The following is a 22,825-nucleotide window of genomic DNA, read 5'->3' on the forward strand; positions in this document are numbered from 1 at the left end:
GGAGCTTCTCCCCGCACAGACTTGCTACTAATGGAATTTTCTCCATCTCATGGAGTAAGCTGAAAATCCAGTTGAGGGTGGGAAAAGTGGTGGGCAGCTAGCTTGCAGTGGCACCGCTAGAAAGCCTTGAATTTCCTTGGTTTCCCAAGGCTCAGTTCGTTATACTTTAGCATGGTGTGCAGTGATTATCTCCTTCAAAACTTTATCATACATTTGCTCTTCTCTCTTTTTGAGGAGCTCAGAGTGGCTAATATAATTACTGCTAGGTAGTCTCCCATCCAAACAACTTGTAGGACTTGTTAGCCTCTACGGTGGTACTACATCATTGACCATTTTATTCTCTGAGCCCATTTTGGGTGCTTCAAATTCAGTTTAAAAGTGGTGTGTTTCAGATTTATTAAATTTAGATTAGGAATATCCTTTGAGGAAACTTTATCATGTCCTAAGCCTCTTTAGTTTCTCTGGCTTGGGTTGAGCCTTTGATCACAGCAAAGGTGTTATAGCTGTTCCAAAGAAAGTAAATTAAGGTCGTGTTCCACTTTTACCTATTGAAATTAATGGACTTAGTTTAGTCATATTCATTAATTTGAGTGTGTTTACTTAGTTGTCTACCACCATTAGTATCTAAAATTTATTTGGCTGACGGCTGCTATTGAACCAATAGCAGAACTGATTGTTGAACCAGCATCAAAAAATAGATTAGATGAAACATTTTGGAGATATGTGTATAAATTGTATGGTTGGGGAAAGGTCTTAATGGTCTGCCTTTTTCTTCTTGCATCTAGGGTCTCACTGGTCGCCCTGGTGATGCTGGTCCACAAGGCAAACTTGGCCCATCTGTAAGTAAATTCCGTCATTTTCTTCTCGTGTCATCAAAATAATAGGGGTGCTGAGAGCTTTGAGAAAGGAGTGATGGATCTACTATATATTTTGGGAAATAGTTGGCTTCTTGGCTGTGCATTTGGCCACATCTAAAGATCTTGTAACCAAATTTTGCTTGATGGTTCTTGAGATGTAGGAGCAGGCTTTTCTTGATATTTGGATACAATTGGACACCATTTTGAATCAAGATGATGGACAGAACTTTTCAAAACTCCACTGATTTCAAAGCCACATAGTTTTTGTTTTGTTTAGTAGAATTCCTGAGCAATGCCAGGTAAAATACTGCGAGTGGATAATATGTAGATGAGGGGAACAATGGTCGGTAGACAATTTGAGGAGATGGGATTCAGGAAATAGGTGGGTGCTGACTTGCAGAATTTCTGGGGTTTGTTTCAAAGGCAATGCATAATACAGAGTTTACAAGAGAAGTGGATGGTGGAGTCAATGGAACCTTGGATATTGTATGGGTGCAGTAACACTGAAGTGTTTATATGAGCAGCATTACTGAATGGCGAGTGGGTGTGAATGCTGCATTGGTGAGCTTTTAAAAATCAGAATCACATTTGGGAATTGGAATTATCAAAGGGCACAAAAAGCTCTAATATGCACCAATATGCTGATTTTCCACATGGGAACAAACAGAAAGACTTGCTCACTAATTTGTGACATTTTGCTTGGCATAATAAAAGCATTGCCCTACAATAGATTCTGGATTTTTATTATGGGTTGGTGCCTTTCCTTTGCTTTTTGAGGTTCTAAAAGACATCCAGCATGTCTGCGTCAAAGTAGCGCTTCCGTAAAGTTGGGTCCACTCTATATGGGATATGTTACTTGTCTTCCCAGCATCATTAACAAAGCATGCCTGTTTCTCGATCTCTCAATAGGGTGCCCCAGGTGAAGATGGGCGACCTGGCCCACCTGGTCCACAAGGTGCCCGTGGCCAGCCTGGCGTCATGGGTTTCCCAGGCCCGAAAGGTGCAAATGTAAGTAAACCTGCACTCAGCAACCCATTGACACTGTGACCCGAGCAGTGTCACCAGGGAAGATGTTTGAGGGGAAATGGTACAAGGTTGTAACATGGAATAGTTCCACTTTGTAACTAGCACAGCAGGGAAGTCACTTAGTTATTGTCCAGGTTGGGTAATATGCTTGCTCCGCTGGTCCCATAAAATCATATACCTATACCCAGTGCTTTTTTTCTTTAAAAAAATGTTTAGGGGTACTCTCATTTTCCTACTCATATTGAAATACTGCCCCTCAATGAGGCCAAACTTAGATTCACAAAATGTTTAGGGGTATGTGTTCCTCCGTGTCTCCCCCGCCCCCAGAAAAAAGCACTGCCTATACCTTGGTTATAACAACAGAGAAGGAGAGAGCTGGACAGGAGAAGTAGAGCTGGCTGTCCTCACCAGATTGGAGGGCTCCGCTTTCTTCCAAATGCACACCAGTGACCACTTCTGTTTTTTCTTTCCATCTAGGGTGAACCTGGTAAAGCTGGTGAGAAGGGACTTCCTGGTGCTCCTGGCCTAAGAGTAAGTGGGGTTGATTATTGTTTCTTCCTCCCACTGCCATGATGAAGCTATCTTCTCCCCCACCCTGTCCTGCAGCAGTGAGAAACCCAGCCTCTCTCTGCCTGGCTTGAACAGGATGCCATGACTTGGTTCCCTCCACCCAGCTATTGGGGTACAGTCCAGATGACATGGGGGTGGTGCTTTGGAATGCAGAGTGCTCACAACCAACCACGTGAAGAAGCCACTGAAGGCAGATGCTTCATAAAGTACCATGTGACACCTTAGTCCCAGTTAAGGCCACTTTCAGTTGCAGAAAGTCTGTTGAATGACTGTGTCTTAATTTGTTGCATAGCCACAGAACGATTGAAATAAAAGGGCTTAAGCTCTGAGCCTCCTAACTTCAGTGCTGCTTTTGCAGTGAGCTCACCTCTGACAAACCTGACATAGCTTCTAATCTAATTTCGATTGGAACTATTACACCGGTAAAGCAATCAGACTTTCAGAAATGTTAGGAAAAGAATGCAGAGCCACGAGCCATTTAGAGGATGAGAATGGCAGAGGGAAATTTACTTAATAATAACTCTGTGAGTGCATCTTAGAGACCTCAGAATTTAGCCATGAGTCTTCTTGGAGGCTCCCATCCCTCTTGAAAAAAAATTGCACCTTCACATGGAGTTTTGACGTACCCTGTGCATTCCTGCAGCTTTTCTGTGATCCGTAGCACAGGGAGTGAACATCAGAGACACCTACTGCCCTCAGGGGAGGAGGAAGGATTGCACACTAGAATCATGCCACCCAGCAATCATTTCCTTCATAATGAGCACTTCAGGCAGCTACCCTTTAAACTTAGCTGCTTAGTAAGAAACTAATACAAGAAGAAAACCCTTTCCTTCTGCCAGCTCCCTGTACTTGGGGGCAATTTTTGGTCTGTGGGAGGGGAAATTGCATTGTTCATCAAGACTTTCCTATCCTGTCTCAAATGTATCACTTTTTCTCATTAGGGTCTTCCTGGCAAAGATGGCGAGACGGGAGCAGGTGGACCACCAGGGCCGGCTGTGAGTATGAGTGTTTTTCTCCTGGCAGGCAGGAGGTTGGCTGAATCGAAATCCTGCATTTTCTTAGGCATAAGGGAGGAACTGAATATGCCCCAAAGATTCGGGTGTCTGGAGAATTTTGGTGACATTTTCTGGGGTGTTGGTGCTTCCTCTTGCTTTATAAGATCATGCTTCTTTTTCTTCCATTATACTTTTTTTAATGCCTTGCACACACTCATAGTAGCCTTCTGCTAGCCATGGGTGGATGTAATGTCCTCCTGTAAGCATTCCAGGAAGTATGACCAGCCACTAGAAGTGAGTAGAGACAGCAGAGAGCCTCGTGCTGTTACAAGTGGATGCAAACCTGGATTGCAGCTCATGGTTTGTCTGCAGCAAGAAAAAGCCATGAGCCTGGTTTCAGGCAACATTGAGGCAGCTACAGTCTCCTCTCTGGGTTCTGGTACATTCACACATTTGTACTAAGTCGTGGTCTGGCTTAGTGTCACGTACTAACTGAGCTGCAAAATCATTCTAATAAATGTGATTTCTTTTGGATTTTTTTTAAAGTTCAGAGCAGTTTTACCATTGCATCTTTCCTGTGTGGAGATAATTGGTGTATACTTACTATGGCTAAACGGACCTGTGTGCATTTCTTCACGCTTCTGTGTCCATGAGATGCCCACACTTCCCCCACCCTGAAGTGACACCTGCGGCACTTACTTTCGAATATATTTAGAACGGAGGTGCTATCTTACTAGCCTTTCACTTTGCATTTTAAAGACAAGCAACAGTGCTGTAACCTCCTAGTCTACCTATCTATCTTATTAGCGAGCCCTTTTCCTAGTTCCCTCTCCCATAGAAAAGTTGCTCCCATTGAGGATCATTTAACACATTACATGGCCAAAAAAACCAGCCCAATGCATCCTTGAAAACTGAATGAAAATGGAGAGTGCACTTGACACAGCTGTAGGCAGTTCTCTAGCTCTCCAACTAGTTGTTTTAAAAAATAAATTTATTCTCATTTACACATTAAATCAAAAAAGGACCTAAAAGTTTAATGCATGAATCAGCTCTGAGTTTGTACTCTTTGTTTGGGCCAGCATAGAAACTTGTGAGCGTGCTGGAATGTGCAACTTTTCAAGGTTTAGCAGGTAAATGGAAGGGGGGTCCTTTTTATGGCGGCGGCTTATTTGCTAACAGAGGAAAGTGTAGACTTAAGAAACCTTGTATGTGTTTGATTAGGTGATGTTAGATTTTTCACGTGAGAGCTATACTCTTTGCCCCAGACAGCACACCCCACTGTTAGGCCTGTCCTTAACCTATTGTTTCCCCCTCTTCTTCTTAGGGGCCAGTAGGAGAGAGAGGCGAACAGGGTGCCCCAGGACCTTCTGGATTCCAAGTAAGCAGAGCAATTCTCTTGTGCTTCTTTAAGGGCAGTACCCACCATTGTTAATTCTCCCTGTGCTGGGGAGTGAAACGGTTTGCACAAGTAACACTAACTGAAAATGTGGAGAGAACTTAGGGAAAGGACCCTGCTTCCCGCCCCCAATCCCAAATGACTGTCTAGCTCCGTTGGAAGGATATGACAGGGAAGCACAGTGTTGTCATAAACTCTTAACTGCCCATGAAGAATGAATCCATGTTCTCTGGTCTTGCATGTCTTAGTGGTGAGTACCTGCTAAGCAAGATGCCTAGATCCAGGTTTTCTGGCAGAGTTATCCATGAACCTGTGGGGGGGGGGGGTTAAACTGTCCCAACTACTTGGGTCTCAAGCTGCATTGAGTTCCTCACACCTCCCCAGGTGCCTCACTTTAGGAGCTCCTCAAAGATGTGTGCCTCATTTGAGATTTGCAGGGATAGCATAGGGCTGTTTGAGATATGTCGGCCTTCCCCAAGCTGCTGTCCCCCAGATGTTGTTGGGCTGCAGCTCCCATCATCGCTGACCATTGGTCATGCCAGCTGGGGATCCATCAACATCTTGGAGGAGGTTGATTTTGTATTAATCAGAGGTGCTTGGGTGGGCAGGCATAATTTCGTTGCAAATGTCTAGGGGTTGGGGTATTCATTCCAATATTTTATTTCAGGTTACTCCATTATCTGAACTGTGGAATCTGTTATCTCCCTTTGCCAAAAAAAATTGTACATATTTACACCCCTACCACATGTGAACATAATTCCCAGTTACCTAGCATCCCTTCCAACATAACACCGAATATCCTTTATTTAGTTGATTTAATCTGACTAGTGTTAAATACCATCTTCAAACTAATTTATAATAATTTTCTTTTATTCTTATAGACAACATTTTCAATGTACGTTTCTCCCATATTTCCCCCCAGATTTGACTATCTATCTGTCCTGTTGTCTCCTTTTCCCACACTTCTTTTAATTGATGTTTCCTGCTTGGCAGGGGGTTGGACTGGATGGCCCTTGTGGTCTCTTCCAACTCTATGATTCTTGTTCCTCCATTTCTACTAATATTTTATAAATTTCACTGGTTTCCCCTTTTATAACTGTATTTTCTTCTTTATCTCCCCTTTTTATAATCATTTTTTTCAAATTTTGTATATTCTTTGCAGTTCTTGTTTTCCCTTAACCACTTATTTGCCCATTGCTCCAGTTGTATACAGTTAAACCAAGTTATTTTACTTCCTGTCTGATAAAAATTTAACGGCAATCAATTTGGCTCACAAGACTTCCCTTCCTGCCCTGGACACTATTGGCGTTTATAGGCCGGCACTTCCCCAAGAGTGCCATGCTAACACTCTATTTCTTGTTTTCAGGGACTTCCAGGGCCCCCAGGTCCTCCAGGTGAAGGTGGAAAGCCAGGTGACCAGGTAAGTAATGAGAAAGAGAGAGATGGGCATTGAGGATCATCCTTGGAATAATCTGGACAGAATAAGAACTCAAGTCTGCAGAGTGTTGACTTTCCAAGCTTAAGGGTGTCCTGCTGCAAAGGGACTTCCTTCCAATCAATAGTTTCTGTGTATATGAGGAATAAATCAGCCACAGGTGTTTCGGCCATGCAAGGTGAAGCCCTGCTTGTTCCAGATAGAAATGCTTGGCAGCTGAACTGGGCAGGGAGGGTCCATATGTATTCAGAGCAGCAAGCTAGATAAACAAATGTTGTTTTGAAGCAAATGCATGCATGGGCTCATTTAATTGTTGGCAGTAATGTTCACTGGATGTTTGGAATCAATGTTCTGGACATAACAGAGGAAAAACTGCATGAGATGTGCAACAGAGGGCCCGCCTTTCTCACTTGAACATTGGGAGTCTCTTTCTACCTCCCCTTTGCCCTTCTATGCATAGGTATTTTTAGATTATTCTCTGCAAATATGAGTTTAGCAACACAGTATATTTAAGTATAACGGTTGAGAAGTATTTGATCCAAGGGGGAATCTTAATGGTTGTTCAGGGGACTGTAAATTAGCTAACCTCTCTCCTTCCCTCTTTCCCTGCTTCTAAATATATATGTATATCTTTCTTTCAGGGTGTTCCTGGAGAGGCTGGTACTCCTGGTCTTGTTGGTCCCAGAGTGAGTAGCGTAAAATTAAAATCCAAGGCCTAGGGGTGGGTAAATCAGTCTAAATCCACTGTCACTTTCACATTGTGGTAAATTCATAGATACCCACTTGACTACACAGATCTGCAGAACTGGCACTTTTACCACTGCCCCATATTATCCATTCCTTACTTGCAAGAAATTAAATCTTTAGTGTGGCAGCAGCCATGCCCTTTGAAATTAGTAAGCAGTTGCCTTCGCTCTATTGTTTTTGGTGCCTGCTAAAAACATTATGGTTCCAGTAAGCCTACCCAGGCATGTAATTTTGGCGTGTTATTTTAGTAAGCAAAATTGTTTTTAAATTACTGATTTTTTAATGTTTTAATTTATTAATGTAACTTGTTTCAGTGTTTGCTTTTAATGCCTTTTTGGATTGTCTTTTGTCAACCATTTAGAGGTCTTTAGTTTGAGTCAGTGGTATATAAATTTAGTTACGGTACTAATAAAAAATCGTAAGTCAATTTTATTTTTGTATCAGTTGTCATATTTTTTTAAAAAAAGTGTGAAGCATGCATTGGTTTTTAATATAATTTTCTTCCACAAAATGGACATTTTCCCATGCATTTTATCCTAAAATACACACTTCTGTGCCCTATTAAAAAAATACTCATTTTTATTTGTATTTTGGTGTTTTTGAGCTGAAAACTCAAAATTCAGAGAACTGTAATAAATGAAGGATTCCAACCTGCATATTAAGTACAGGGTGTTTGCTTTAAAATGAGGAAAGTACAAAATCCTCAACCATTACGATAATCATGCCACTCTATGGCGGAGCCCTCTAACTCATCCTGAGCTGCCACCCCAGCACTAAAATGACCTCTTTCCTCTCTAGGGCGAGCGCGGCTTCCCAGGGGAACGTGGATCTCCAGGCTCCCAAGGCTTGCAGGGTCCTCGTGGTCTTCCCGGCACTCCTGGGACCGATGGACCCAAGGTAGGTGGCAACTTAGCATTACTTCCTGTTCTGCAGTGCAGCCTGTATGCCTTTCTCCCACCTCCCAACTCCGGTGGCTGCCATTCAGAAAGAGGCTCATAGCACCTGAACCCCCAGGTACATTATGAGCTCAGTTTTTTTCAGAGAAAGAGAATAATAGGGAAATCAGCTGAGGGACCGTTGGCGGGGAAGATATTGGCAAGCCTCCTTGTCAGGGCGCTGCTTCTTTGAAGAGACTTTGGGCAGCAGAGTTCAGCGGCGACTAGACTGATTGTGGAAGGGCGGCTCAATAGAGAAGGTTGAGAGAGCGGTTGTCATGCTTTCCACTGCCTCTAGTGTTGGTCTGCCACCTTAAGTTCCTTTTATCCAGTTTGTTGAATACATGGCAATCTTGTAATGTGGGGGACATCTTCTCCCAGAGAAGGGAGGTGTGCGTTCAGCACATCGATCCCATGTTGGTGCCTCTCTCTGTAATCCTGCAAGTCTATTGTGATGGATGCCCAAGCAGCTGCATAGTGATTGTGACTAGGGCTGGGCAATACCTGGTTTTCAGCACTATGACATATCACCAGCTAAACATTGTGATATTTCAGACATCTTGACATATCAGTATAAGGATGTTGCTATGTAGAGGCATTGGCTGGCTTCACGTTCTTTCCTACATCATGATTTTTGCCAGCACCTGCTCTTGTAAGCCGCTGCCTTCTTCAGGAGTCGGGGGAAAGCTGAGCCAGCAGAGTTAACAGGTGCTGCAGGAATCGAGAGCAGCATTGGCTGGCTTCACGGTTTCCCCCGCATTGTGATTTTTGCACAGCGCGCGCACACACACACACACGCACCATGACTTGTCATATATTGCCAGGTCAAAAATTATGAAACCGGTACCACGATACGGACTTCAAACCGAGTTTGGATGATATATGGAAATGTTGCCAAGCTTTAGTGGCGAGCCTTATTTTTCTTTTCCAGGGCGCAACTGGTCCTGCTGGTGCCGTTGGAGCACAAGGCCCCCCAGGTCTTCAGGGAATGCCTGGTGAGAGAGGAGCTGCAGGTATTTCTGGACCAAAGGGAGACAGGGTAAGTTGAGACGTCACCTCCTCCTCCTCTTCATGGAATACTTGAAGGGCTGTTTTGTCAGGGGTTGGGTGCTACCTGCCAATTAGCCGGGTGGAATTGAAAATCACTTTTTTAATATTTTCACTCTGGGGCAATTATCATAAACAAAGAGGGTTCTCAGAATTGCCAGCTACTTACTGTCTTTCCTTCTGCTATCCTCCAACAGGGTGATATTGGTGAGAAGGGACCAGAAGGTGCTCCTGGCAAAGATGGCGGCAGAGTAAGTGGCCAACTTACCTTTTTCCTTTCTTAAGACATCAAGCAACTGGTTTAGTCAACTAAGAGGTTGATGGTGGGGAAAAACACATCTACTGGGAAATTACCTACAGTACCTCCTCTATAGGGATGCGGGTGGCACTGTGGGTTAAACCACAGAGCCTAAGGCTTGCCGATCAGAAGGTCAGCGGTTCGAATCCCCGCGATGGGGTGAGCTCCCGTTGCTTGGTCCCCGCTCCTGCCAACCTAGCAGTTCAAAAGCACGTCAAAGTGCTAGTAGATAAATAGGTACCGCTCCGGCGGGAAGGTCAACGGCGTTTCCGTGCGCTGCTCTGGTTCACCAGAAGCAGCTTAGTCATGCTGGCCACATGACCTGGAAGCTGTACGCCGGCTCCCTTGGCCAATAAAGCAAGATGAGCGCCGCAACCCCAGAGTCATCCGCGACTGGACAGGGGTCCCTTTATCTTTACCTTTATCTATAGAAGAGAGGGAAATGACTTGACCATTGGGGAACTGTGATCAAGGCAAGAGTGGGCTTTTGGTTAGAGCTGAGCCTCTGAAAACCTGGCAAGGGCAAAAGAGAGTTTAGGTAAAAGGCCTAACTACAGAATATTCTCAAGCTGCCAAGGTAAGAAAACCAGTACTGATGAATAAGTGTCAGGTGTTCCCAGCTACTCTTCTGAAAGTGCATCCAGTCCCATCTTCTATGAGCTTCAGAAAGAGCGGGGGGGGGGGTAACATTTGTGCCCCATTTTTAGGAAACCCTGTGCTAACGTCTTAGTTCTGAAACTGCCAGTGAAGCAGGAATGCCTTTGATACAAATGGGATGCTTTTCACCACCACACCTAATTCTTTCCCCCCCACTTTGCCAGGGCTTGACTGGTCCCATTGGTCCTCCTGGCCCTGCTGGCGCCAATGGAGAGAAGGTAAGAGTCTTCTGCGGATGAGTTGTCCTTGGTTAGGCTATGCAGCAGGCAGAGGTGGCTTCTAAGTCTTGTGGGTATATTTGTCTTGGTAACAGCCTGTTCCACATTTTGTGTCAAAAATGGGCGTATTTCACTACAGACTAAAATGGTTTAATGGTGACTTCCTGTCTGTTGTTGCTTCTAGCGTATTTTAATGCCTTTCATGGTGGATCAGTCTGTTTCTGGTCCATGCTGTTTCATTCACGTCTATTCCTAATTCTGTTTTGTTGAATTTCCTCACTGATTTGCAAAGCATGAAGAAAACTACAGTTTAAAACAGATATTCACAAAATATGCATTTTTCTACATACTTGATCCAAAAAATGTACATTTTGTATGCATTTAATCTTAAAATACACATTTTTATCTTTTTTTAACAAAACCTCTAAGAACTTTTTTTCAAAATAAGAAAAAGTTAAACAAAAAACAGAAGATAATTGCACCAGGTTGGTTTGAGAAAAATGTGGATCATATAAAATCCTTGATCTTCTACTGAGTTAAGATTTGAGGTATGAACTGGAGACTCCACTGCCTCACCATTTTCTCTTTTTTTAATTCCGCCAGGGTGAATCTGGCCCCCCTGGCCCAGCTGGTGCTGCAGGTGCTCGTGGTGGCCCCGTAAGTATGTTACGACTATGAATTCTTTTGTAGAAGGGTATCTGAATGGGGAAAGATTCAGCTTGGCCTATAAAATCTTTGAAACCCTAATAGGGGTCTCATTCAGCTCCTATCAGTAGCACAGAGGGGCAAACAAGCACATTTCTTGCTGTTTCCGTACTGTGTGCTGCTGTGGTGTGTGAACATCATCTCAAGAGAGGGGCCTTTGTTGCTTTGACTGGCATTTAGCGATGCCAGCCAGAAGCCTGCTTTGGCTTAGCTGCAGTCACATTTTCTTTAAATAGAGCAATTGTGAATTAGTGCCGCTTAACATTTCACAAATCTTTGACCTTACATCTTTGACATAAACAGTTCTCATTACTTGAAGATGTGAGCCTCGCTATTATAAGTGTAGAAAAGACAGGTCCCAACTTCATGCCCCAACAATGTAAGGTTGTGGAAGTCTTTGCATTGGGCAGAGAATGTGAGTTGGTGGCCTAAAGGCCGCCCATTTCTTTGGTGACCTACTCTTAGGTGTAGAATTGGTGGGGGGACGGGACACTGCTCACAGTTCTACTTATAAGGAAAATCAGCAGTGAATCCCCCATGACTATTTCATATTCCAAGTGCCACTAGCAGTCATTCTCTCTCCCTGTACTCTCTTGGGTGCCTTGGGAAGCATGTTTGTTCCTAAGGCTCCCAGTTAATGACCTCATCCCATTGGGTGGAAGGAATCCTCTACCAGTGGGTGATGCTGACTTAATTATAGATCACTGTGTGTGAGAGGCCTGGGGAGTTCCAGCCCTAGACTAGACTAGTTCCTGGAGAATAGAACTGACCTTGAGAATGCAGGTGTTGGCCATACCTGGCATAGGGCATCCAGATGACTGGGTGGATGGTGTTTTCTTTATCTCCAGTTCTTTCCGCAGCTGATGACTGTTTCTGTTTCAGGGTGAGCGTGGTGAACCTGGTGCTCCTGGCCCTGCTGGATTCGCTGGTCCTCCTGTGAGTAATTCTCAGACTCCTAAACCTCTTTCCTCCCATAGCCCGGCATGCCTCTCTCTCTCTCACCATGAATGTTTTTGCCTTCCTCCCCAATATAGGGTGCTGATGGACAACCTGGTGCTAAAGGCGAGCAAGGGGAAACTGGCCAGAAGGGAGATGCTGGGGCCCCAGGCCCACAAGGTTCATCTGGTGCTCCTGGCCCACAGGTTGGTAAATCCTGCATTGCAAGGGGTTGGACTAGATGACTCTTGGGGTCCCTTCCAACTCTAGGATTCCTATCTTGGGATGGTAGCCAGTGACTAGTAAGAGCCGGGCAGGGGCTTTTTTTAAGATGCTGGAGGGAAGATGTCTCCCCTTTGAAAGAAGATTGGGGATTAAGGTTCATATGAGGGAAGTATTGGAGCAGAGTCATAGGCTGGATAGAACGTCATTCATATGGGGCTATGTCCTCCCCCCCAAACTTAGTCAACTGGAATTAAACACATTCATGGAGGACAAGTCTGCCAGACAGCTACTGGCTGTGGTACCTCCAAGTTCAGAGGATGTGTACTTCTGAATACTAGTTTATGGGGTACAAACAACCAGGGCATGTTGCACTGCACGAGAACTGGTAGGAATGGCTTCTGTAGCATGTTTTCACGTGCCAGGGGCATAGCTCCTATTTTCATGTATTCTTACAAAATAAAATAAAAACACCCAACCCTGTAAAGCAGAGATTTGCTCTGTGTGGCACACATGAGTTCACATCATGTAGAAGAGTGGCAGAGAGTAAACATTGAAAGATGAGGTGGAGGTCTGTTTCTGAGCTAGAATGAGGCTGGTTGCGTCTTTCAGATCTGTGCTATAGAGATCTCTGGCAGAAGCTCAGTGAGAAGGTTAACTTTGCCTAATCCAGATTTTGTTTTGTGTCTCTGTAGGGTCCAACTGGTGTGACTGGTCCAAAGGGAGCACGTGGTGCACAGGGACCTCCGGTAAATATTTTATGGACAATTTGCTTCATTCCTTCTCTTACTCGTACCTCTGATAACTGTGCTGTGATACAGTTTTAAAAATAATCATACTTGACTTGAAGCTTTTGCTGTAAGTCACCCTGTTCAGCACCTTGGAGAGCAGAAGTCAGCGCTTACACCACTTGGATAAATACCGTATTTACTCGAACGTAATGCCCACCTTTTTTGGCCAAATTATGTCGTGAAAATTAGGGTGTGCATTAGATTTGATGGCACATTAGATTCTATTGCAAGCTTGTAAAACGCCGCTGACATAGCAAACACTTCCTGGGTTTCAAGGTTTTGAAAACTAAGGTGCGCATTAGATTCATGTAAATATGGTAGCTTTGATCCAAAGACTACTGGCAGTGAACCTTAGCCTGCCACCAGTTTATCCAGTAACTGTAAAACCTCCCCATGTGCTTAGCCATAGCTACTTTCTCTTCAAGAGTTTCATCAACTCAATGAGGGGAGAAGTTTTTTAAAAAGTATGTGCACAGGAGGGAATGTTGAGGTGTGTTTCTGTGTGAGAAAAGTGGCCACTTTAAAATTGGGAATGTGGACCCGAGGCAAAAAAAAGGTTCCACGCTCTGCTGTGGGCAATTTACCTGGCTGTTTTGCTGCTTGAGGCAAAACAGGAAGTGCTGGTCCACCACACGGTCCTCACCAAAGCATCCCTTACCTAGGTAGGTTGGGGTGGTAGGGGGGCAAAGTGGCAGCAACAATGACAGGTTCCGGCAAGATATTGCTGGAAATTGGCACCAATGTGGGAGGCAGTAGGGCAGTCAGGGAGCCCATGGGAATACCGCCTTGGCGGCTGGTTCATCCCACCTCATGGGTGGGACGGCCCTGGGCTGTTGTGTCTCATATAGCTCAGTGGTACAGCACAACTTCGTCTATATAAAGTCATAGGTTCAGCCTCTGCTGTTTCCGCTTAAGTCTCTTGGGTGGGAGACGTGGGAAGCCACTGCCAGTTAGTATAAGACTGGCCTTTTTCAACCTAGTGCCCTCCATATGCTGTTGGACTACAACTCCCATCAGCCCCAACCAGCATGCCCAGTGGTCAGGGATGATAAAACTTGTAGTCCAACAACACTTGGAAGGCTACAAGTTGGGGGAGACTGTCACTGTAAGACAGTACCTTATACTGTTGTTCAGTGGCACCCGCCCTGTGGAACGCCCTCCCATCAGATGTCAAGGAAATAAACAACTATCTTACTTTTAAAAGACATCTGAAGGCAGCCCTGTTTGGGGAAGTTTTTAATGTTTGATGCTGTATTGTTTTTAAATTTCTGTTGGAAGCCACCCAGAGTGGCTGGGGAGGCCTAGCCAGATGGACGGGGTATAAATAATAAGTTGCTGTTGTTGTAATTGTTATATAAAAGACAGGAGGATCACAGTCTAAGCCAAGCTAGCTCCTGTCTTCAGAAAGGTTTTTTCAAACTCGATTATTCTTTCACGATGGCCAAGAAGTGGAGAAGCTAAAGTGTAAGGGCTCTTTCATAAACGGGTCTTCCAGGGAACCATCAAGATTTGCACGGCTTTATTAGAGTTGAGGTATCTGCAGCCTAGTCTCCTGCCCATCTGTGGGCCAGCTATCTCACTTGTTGCTTTCTCACGTGGGCAACCACGAGCTAGAACAGACATCGGCCCAAGAAATGGTTGTGTGGTGAGCTGGGCTTTGAGTGCATGGTCAGTTGGTGGAATCAGTACCAACCGTGTTTTAGTGAAGGGTCCTTGCCCCCAGGCGTGTAACGCACCAGCACTGACATGCAGCAGGGGAGAAATAGAAGGACTCCCTCATTCAGTCTGGCCTCTTTTTTGACCTCAACAGGTAATTCTCGAAGCCAAAGAGGGTTTCTTATATGCTTTCCAAACTTCACCAAATTGAAACCTTTTTTTTAGGTGGAATCTACACACATATAAAAAATGTTCTGAAAAAAGTGCTTTTTAAAAAAAAACACTTTTGAAAATACATTGAATTTTCTGTAAAGCTCACCATCACCATCTGGTGTCACATTGTATATTGTACTTAAAACACACTTGAAATGTTTTATTTGCAGCTGTATAGCAGAGTCTTCTGTGAAACAGGCTGAAAACAAAGGGGGTGGTCCTGGAGTTTCCCTAACCACCCACTGGTGCCTCGAATGTTCCTGGGTGCTCTGTTCATAATCCTTTTTATTTCTTCCCAGGGTGCCACTGGATTCCCTGGCGCAGCAGGAAGAGTTGGACCACCAGGCCCTAACGTAAGTTGTTGGTCATTGATAGGCATTTATTTTATTTTAAATTTGTATTATAGGCAACAAAAAAGAGGTATTAAATGGGAACACATTCAGGTTTGTTTGTTTTTTAATAGCTTTATGTCTTTACCAAAGAGGTAGCTAAAAGCCTGAAGCAAGAACCAAGTGGGTTTGTGAATAAAACAAAATATTTAGGAGATAGCAAATCAATTTATTTTTTGCAGAGTGGTAGACTGACAACAGTGTTGGGGTGATTCAGGTTAAATGTGGCCAAGGTCTCTCTCTCTCTCTCTCTCTCTCTCTCTCTCTCACACACACACACACACACACACACACAGTGTTTAAAGTGTGTTTTATGTGTTTATAGCAATTGTTTTAAGAATAAAGGAGGAAATCTTAAATACATGGAAGCTAGTAAGGGATAACTTGATATAAAATCCCACAGGAGAGGGATATAGAAGTGGCAGAAACTGAGGCTGCAGGCACCCACTTATGTGGAAGTAAGCCCTATTGAACAGTTGGACTTACTTTTACAGTGCAAGCCTACTCAAAACTAAGACTAAGGTGGGTAGAAACATCAAACGCTTCTGTTGGGTTGCCTTGATAAAAACACTAAAACTTAAGTCACATGAAAGTTCCTTCTTCCATGGTCTATTATTTTACCTGGTTAAAAAAACCAGAGATCTGACTAGTAACTGAGAGTAGTCCCTTGAACCTGACCTGTATTAATTGGTTAGAGGCCTTTTTTTTCCTGCGCTCCCTTTCCCCACCATCTGGGACCTGCCAAGTTCTAAATCACTTGACTTCTACTTGCACAACAACCAATGGGGCTCTAACCTTGAATGCCTTCAACCCTAGGAGGTTACAAGATGCATTTAAGTTCTCCTTTCACTTCCTTTAATATGAGTCTGTACAAGGGGGCGGGGGAGAGACAACTCAATCGGTCTTAAATGACTGATGTGATATTTTATCTCCTGCAACTGGAGTTTGTTTTTTCACTCCAGGTGTCTGGTTTAGATGCTTTCAGGTGGGATCATCAGGACATTGGGCCCCTACTCTGATTAAATTGATGACCAACCTGCTCATAGATTCAGGCTACGTTGTAGTTTAGGGTTCCCACCTTTGGTCAGGCGAAATAAGGGACAAGTCGGGGGGAATTGGGGGGAGCTAAAAATTACTTTACCTGGTGCAGAATGAAATGACCTCAAAACAATTTTGATATTGGTTGTGCGCAATATAAGCATGTTTGGGTGAGCGCACAAATGCCTATTTTTATTTTTATGACTTTGAAAAGGGGACAAATTTGGGGCCAAACGGGACAGGGTACTTTGTACCCCAAAATGGGACAGTCCCGTTTTTTAAGGGATGGGTGGTAACCCTAGTTGTAGTGCATGCAAGAAAAAGTTGCACCTGATGGAACATCTTCAAAATTGTGGACCTCTGGGGACCTTTTAACTTTTGGGAGGTATAAATAAATCTGGAGGCTGACATGAAGCTTTTGTCTCAATTCACGTTGCACCCAAAATAATCTTGCTGTGTCCTGAAGCCTAGCAACTTGCCATTCTCTTGCAGATAAGGTGGATTCATGTTTTCTCTCAACAGTATAACTTTTAATGCAGAAAATCAGTCTCTGGGGATCTTAATGGCTCTCCCTTTCCCCCATAGGGCAATCCCGGTTCCGCAGGCCCTCCCGGTGCTCCTGGAAAAGATGGTCCCAAAGGTGCTCGTGGCGACGCTGGCCCCACTGGGCGTGCTGGCGATCCTGGTTTGCAAGGTCCTGCTGGTCCCCCAGGCGAGAAGGGAGAATCTGGAGAAGATGGTCCTCCTGTACGTATTCACCCTGCCTTCTTTGCGTGTACAATGGATCCGGCTTGCTGCCTTGTCATTTGCAAATTAACACCCATCTCTGCCATTATCTTTCCCCTCCAGGGTGCTGATGGCCCACCTGGACCTCAAGGCTTGGCAGGTCAGAGAGGGATTGTTGGTCTCCCTGGTCAGCGCGGTGAGAGAGGCTTCCCTGGTCTGCCGGGTCCTTCCGTAAGTGAACTGAGGAGCTTAAGTTAGCAAAAATGTGGAGGGGAATGCAGTACTTTTGGGTTTGAAGCACGAGGAGATAAGTGTCTGTTCCTCAAGTATATACTGGGCCTGTGGCCTCAGCACCATCCATCGGTGATAGAACTACAAAAGCTGTCAGGGGTGCAATTTACTTGGACAATTCTGAGTACTTGGACTTTTGTGGAATCGGCATCAGGATTTTATTTTATTTTGCCATATTCTGAAATGCCAAATGTGTTGTGAGAATTTGTCTTACAGACTCATAAATGACCAGTTGGCATCACAAATAAGTCTCTTTAGCTTACCAAGTATGAAAATGGAAAAGTTTTTGGGAAAACTGATGTGTTTGGGCACCCAACGGGGGAGGGGGGGAAGAGATCTAGATCCGCAGAGAGTGAGACCTGATTCCCAAAGTCCAGTCTCTACCATCTCCAGTTAAAGGAGTTAAGATTGCCTCCGTAGGAAAAGCCCCGAGATCATGGAGAGCTGCTAGTTGGCAGTACTGCGCTACATGGACCATCTGCTCTGCACTTGACACACATTTTGTAGGCCTGGGTTTGAGCGGTTTCCCCCTCGCCCCGCTCCTTTCCCAGGGAAAACCTACTCTTTTGGCTCTTAACTGGAACAAACAGCAATCTGTGGAAAATCCAAGTTGCTATTTGCTTTGATTGAGCGCTAAAGAGCAGCTTCCCCTGGACGAAAGCAGTGGGACAAGAGGATAAGCCCATAGTTGTGTAAGACAAACTCTCTGATATACTATATTATTTCAGATGGCAGGATTCTAGTGCAGGCATAAACACAATTCTGCAGGCTTTTTGTGGGAATTCAGTGCACAGAAACTTTTAAAGTGGAAAGCAGGATTCTAGTCCCCTATGATTGTGGAGTGAAACTGAACTGAAGTTTCCACTCTGGTACATAGAGCAGGAATGGGAAACCTGTGAGCTTGAAATCCAAGGGTCCTTGGACTACAGCTCCCATCAGCTCCAGTCAGCGTGACCTATGGTCAGGGATAATGGAACCTGAAGTCCAAAATAAGTGGAGGGCCACTGGTTTCCCACCCCTGGCTCAGAGGCTTCCCTTTTCACTTTGCCTAGGTGACAGTCAAAACACTGCCAGGTCTGCTCTGAGCAAAGTGCCTGCTCCTTACCTGAGCTGATTTTTTTTCTTCCCACCTTCTTCTTTTCAGGGTGAGCCTGGTAAACAAGGAGCTCCCGGGGGCCCTGGAGACAGAGGTCCACCTGGCCCAGTTGGTCCACCAGGCCTGACTGGTCCCTCTGGTGAACCTGGACGTGAGGTGAGCATACTCAACTTGTTCTGTGTGTGGCCTGGGGAAAAGGGTAACATATCCTATTTTAAAACTGCATTCCTGCAGCAAAAAAATGTCAAGGGCCAAAGGATTGGTGGTGGCGGGGGGGGGGGTGGTGGAATGAAAACTTATTATTTTCTTTCAGTGCCCCAGGGTGGGACAAACTTTTAAAAATAAAACACCCTGATAATATTTTAAATCAGCCTTCCCCCAACCTGGTGCTCTCCAGATGTTGTTGGACTCCAACTCCCATCAGTTGGCATAGTGAATGGTCAGGGGTGATGGGAATTGTAGTCTAGCATGGAAGCACTGGGTTAGAGGATGTTGATGAGATGGCATTTCCAATACTGTATTTGTAGCATTTCCCATTACAGTGATTGTTGGTTTTGATTTATGCTGCAGCAGCCTCAATTTAGTGATGCATTTCCAGGAATACTCTAAAGAGCACATGCATCCTTCTTCAACCCTGATCCTAAACATAATTTCCTTCTTGGCCTTTAGTGGGAATTACTTACTTTCGATTATAATAATAGCCATTAATGTAGTTTAGAAGTTATCAACTGCCTTGTAAGGGATACAATCTACATTTTTTTTACACATGGACCCCTTTTGCTTTTAAGGTTGGTAAGGGATGGCTGTATTTAGCAGCAGCCCATTGGTGGTCAGGGAGGGGTGCAATTAAATAAGCTTTAGATGACCCCCACTGTCTTCTCCAAGTAGGCCTCCAAAAACTTTGTTGCTAATCAGGAATCTAAAGCTACGATCTGTGTTGCAATTTTCCTCCACTTAACACCCCAGCACTCACTGAAAACAAACCCAGTGTTTCTAAAGTGGCGGCATTCGCCAGAAAAGTTACCAACCGTTCAAGGAACTGATTGCTTCCAGCCTATAGTGAGCTGGGCTTTTCTGCAAGTGGGATTCCACTGGGTAGAGGTGACGGGCAATTATAACTGCAACTTGGGGTAGTTTATAAGCAGTATTTAAAAGAGGTGAATTTGGGGGGGTGCTGAAAGGTGGTTCCTCAGCAATTCAAGAAAGCAGTTCTTCTTCCAGTTCTGGGTTACCATCTCCTCGCCTTTGCCAGCCAGTGGTGACTGGGCTTGGCTTGAGGGTTGGTTTTGCAAGAGGAGCTGCGAAGAAGCTCTTTCAAATGCTTGGTCTAGGATCTGCTAAACCTGATGCCCAAGTTTGCTGGGAGCAGGGTGTTAGTTTCCTGCAAAAGTAGGTGCTGATCAAGAAGGAACAGTCTCCAAACTCACTTGGAGGGGGGAACTTGCATGATTGCGATGAGTGGTATATTGGCAAAGGCTGCTTGTCAATATGAGGTTGTGAATCGGTAATGATTTTAGGAAATGCAACCCACTGTCTGGGGCGGTTGGCTGTGCCTTCTTAGAAAGAGACACACAGCCACTTCCTTGGCTCCTAAGGATAACCACCTATCATTCTTATTCTCAGGGCAATCCTGGCTCAGATGGTCCCCCAGGCAGAGATGGTTCCCCTGGCGTGAAGGTGAGTGTCCCATCTCAAAGGAGCATTAACCACTGCTGTATTTAAATACGATTTGCTCAAGGAACGTGTGTCGCTCAAGATTCCAAAATATAATCCCATGTGGGTATAATCTCAGGGCATAATCCAGGTGGGAGCAGCTCACCTGCTTAATCTTTCTGTCCACATTCTTAGCCCTTACCTTCCTTGTTCTTAGCCCCACAATTTTCTCATGCATCTCTTCCACCTCTTTCCCTGAAATCTGAGTAATGCCATTTACCCTTACTTAGACAATTTATTCCAGCCACATAATATGCATTTTGGGAGGCTGGAAGAAAGGCTGCTCTCTCTCCCCCTACTCCCATGTCCTATGCCAGTGCCTTGTTTGTTAGTCTGTTCCTTGCTGTTCAACCAAAGGTTTTCCATACCTCTTCACCAAAAGTCTTCTGAGATCCTTCCCAGATTGCTCCTTCAGCACCTGCCACATCTTCTAAGAGCATGGAACCAGTCAGGAAAAAAAGAGAAGGGGGGGGGGAAGGAAATGTCCCATCAGTGGGGTTGCTGTCCCTCACCACATCCCATACATATTTAGTATTTAATGCATCTACTTTGTCCCCCTGACAGGGTGATCGTGGTGAGACTGGTGCTGTTGGTGGTCCTGGAGCTCCCGGCCCACCTGGTTCTCCTGGTCCTGTTGGTCCAACTGGTAAACAAGGAGATAGAGGTGAAGCGGTGAGTATCCAGTAAACATGCCCTAGGTGATGGCGAGTGGGAAGCCATTTAATTAAAATTGTAAAATTGTATGAGGAAGGCACTTCTTAACCCCAAATTAATACCAAATTAATGGTATTAATTTGTAATAATTTGTGAAAAATGGGTTGCAATTTGGAAAATCAATAAAAATAATTGGCCAAAAAGAAAAACACACCATGCACTAGGTGGGTCCCCAGATGTTGTTGGACTACAATGTCCATAATCCCTAGCCAGAATGGCCAGTGTTCAGGGATGATGGGATATGTAGCCCAACAACATCTAAGGACCCAAGATTGGGAACTGGTGCTCCGGTTGCTATTAGCCATGATAGCTTGTGAACTTCCTGAAACATTAGGTTGGAACAGAATGCTGGGCTAGAGGGGACTTCTTAATGGAATGCTGTAAGAGGTTGATCGAATTGCCCTCTGACTTGCTAAATGGTTTTCCCTTTCCTATGGCTTTGCTGAATCCTATCCTTCCAGAATATTTAGAATTTACAGGATTTCCCAGTTTGGGCCAAACTTAGAATCATAGAGTTGAAAAGGACCCCAGGGATCTTCTAGTCCAGGGGTCAGCAAACTTTTTCAGCAGGGGGCCAGTCCACTGTCGCTCAGACCTTGTGGGGGGCCGGACTATATTTTTTTTGGGGGGGGGGGAATGAACGAATTCCTATGCCCCACAAATAACCCAGAGATGCATTTTAAATAAAAGCACACATTCTATTCATGTAAAAACACGCCGATTCCTGGACCGTCCGCGGGCCAGATTTAGAAGGCAATTGAGCCACATCTAGCCCCCGGGCCTTAATTTGGGGGCCCCTGATCTAGTCCAACCCCCTGAAATGCAGGAATATGCAGCTATCCCGTATGGGGATCGAACCTGCAACCTTAGCATTACCAACACCACACTCTAACCAACTAAGCTATCCAGCTACTTAGCTTCGGCCAAACAGCATGTTGGGCTCAGTCACAGTAGTCCCTCACCCTTTGAATGTTGGTTACAGTGCATAAGTAGATGAATGAGGAAGGCACTTCTTAACCCTTTCCCCTCTAGTGGGACTTTCTGCTACAAATATCCACCTCAGTTGCTGTGTGGTTTGGGTCAGGCCTTGAAGGAGAGCCCTGAGCATGACTGTACCATACTAGATTCGAATTCTGTTGGTCAACACGGAGAGCTGTGGCCTCTGATCTCATCTCAGCATGGATAAGGTGCCCAGTCAGCTTATAACTTTTGTATTCATCTTTCTCCAGGGTGCTCAAGGTCCAATGGGTCCTGCTGGTCCTGCTGGGGCACGTGGCATGCCTGTGAGTATTTCTCCTTTGCCCACTTTCATTTTTCCTGGGCTCCCAATAGAGGCTGTTGCATTTACTGAGCATCCCCCCCCCAGTCACTGCTGTGTACATCCAAAAGAGGAAGGCTTCCTTCCAATTTGTGCTTTTGACACAATGAATGAGTGCTTGAAGTTCTCGCTCTTAAAACATGACCACCTGCCATTTGAACAAAAATGTTGTATTCATCTGACACAGAGGCAAACAGCAATAAGTACTCTGTGTGTGGTCATTCAGGAGCAATTGCCTCTTACCTGTAGTAGTCACAGGAGTACCCACCTTCCCTGAAAAGAGAGTCCTAGCTACAGCACTATGAAGATTTCCTCTGCTTTCTAGAAAGGAAGCATAGTCATCCTAGCAATCGCAGCCCTAAGGGACAGGTAAAAGCCCTGGGGACTTGTGCTTTATTTACTGCCTCCACCAGAGAGCAATGGAGAACATCTTTCTCTGTCGAAACAAAATAGAAAATTGCATGCACACGAAAGCTCATACCAAGAACAAACTCAGTTGGTCTCTAAGGTGCTACTGGAAAGAATTTTCTATTTTGTTTCGGTATCTGAAGAAGTGGGCATGCACACGAAAGCTCATACCAAGAACAAACTCAGTTGGTCTCCAAGGTGCTACTGGAAAGAATTTTCTATTTTGTTTCGACTATGGCAGACCAACACGGCTACCCACCTGTAATCTTTCTCTGTATTAGTCAGTGCCACTTCCCGACACACACACACCTCTTAGAAGCACCAAGTGTTATATGTCTGTTTCCGCATAAAGGTTCTAAGATCAGCCAGTTCATCCGCAGAAGCATATTTCTTAATCCCATGCCGTAACTGCACTCTGCTTCAGGTCA

The 22,825-nt window shown here is 44.8% G+C and overlaps 1 protein-coding gene across 2 annotated transcripts in view; it reads left to right on the plus strand.

Moving 5' to 3' along the window:
* Positions 1-22,825, plus strand: part of COL2A1 (collagen type II alpha 1 chain) — an 81,619-nt gene that overhangs the window by 52,352 nt on the left and 6,442 nt on the right. For both annotated transcript variants that reach the window (XM_033138607.1, XM_033138608.1), the window contains 22 exons: positions 786-839; positions 1,767-1,865; positions 2,361-2,414; positions 3,395-3,448; positions 4,773-4,826; positions 6,211-6,264; positions 6,921-6,965; positions 7,825-7,923; positions 8,893-9,000; positions 9,206-9,259; positions 10,128-10,181; positions 10,785-10,838; positions 11,769-11,822; positions 11,921-12,028; positions 12,740-12,793; positions 15,004-15,057; positions 16,717-16,878; positions 16,981-17,088; positions 18,293-18,400; positions 19,868-19,921; positions 20,522-20,629; positions 21,901-21,954. In XM_033138607.1, the coding sequence (XP_032994498.1) occupies positions 786-839; positions 1,767-1,865; positions 2,361-2,414; positions 3,395-3,448; positions 4,773-4,826; positions 6,211-6,264; positions 6,921-6,965; positions 7,825-7,923; positions 8,893-9,000; positions 9,206-9,259; positions 10,128-10,181; positions 10,785-10,838; positions 11,769-11,822; positions 11,921-12,028; positions 12,740-12,793; positions 15,004-15,057; positions 16,717-16,878; positions 16,981-17,088; positions 18,293-18,400; positions 19,868-19,921; positions 20,522-20,629; positions 21,901-21,954 (1,647 nt within the window). The remainder of the gene's footprint in view (positions 1-785; positions 840-1,766; positions 1,866-2,360; positions 2,415-3,394; positions 3,449-4,772; positions 4,827-6,210; positions 6,265-6,920; positions 6,966-7,824; positions 7,924-8,892; positions 9,001-9,205; positions 9,260-10,127; positions 10,182-10,784; positions 10,839-11,768; positions 11,823-11,920; positions 12,029-12,739; positions 12,794-15,003; positions 15,058-16,716; positions 16,879-16,980; positions 17,089-18,292; positions 18,401-19,867; positions 19,922-20,521; positions 20,630-21,900; positions 21,955-22,825) is intronic.

The sequence above is a fragment of the Lacerta agilis genome, chromosome 2 (assembly GCF_009819535.1).
Source record: "Lacerta agilis isolate rLacAgi1 chromosome 2, rLacAgi1.pri, whole genome shotgun sequence".
Classification (NCBI taxonomy): Eukaryota; Metazoa; Chordata; class Lepidosauria; order Squamata; family Lacertidae; genus Lacerta; species Lacerta agilis.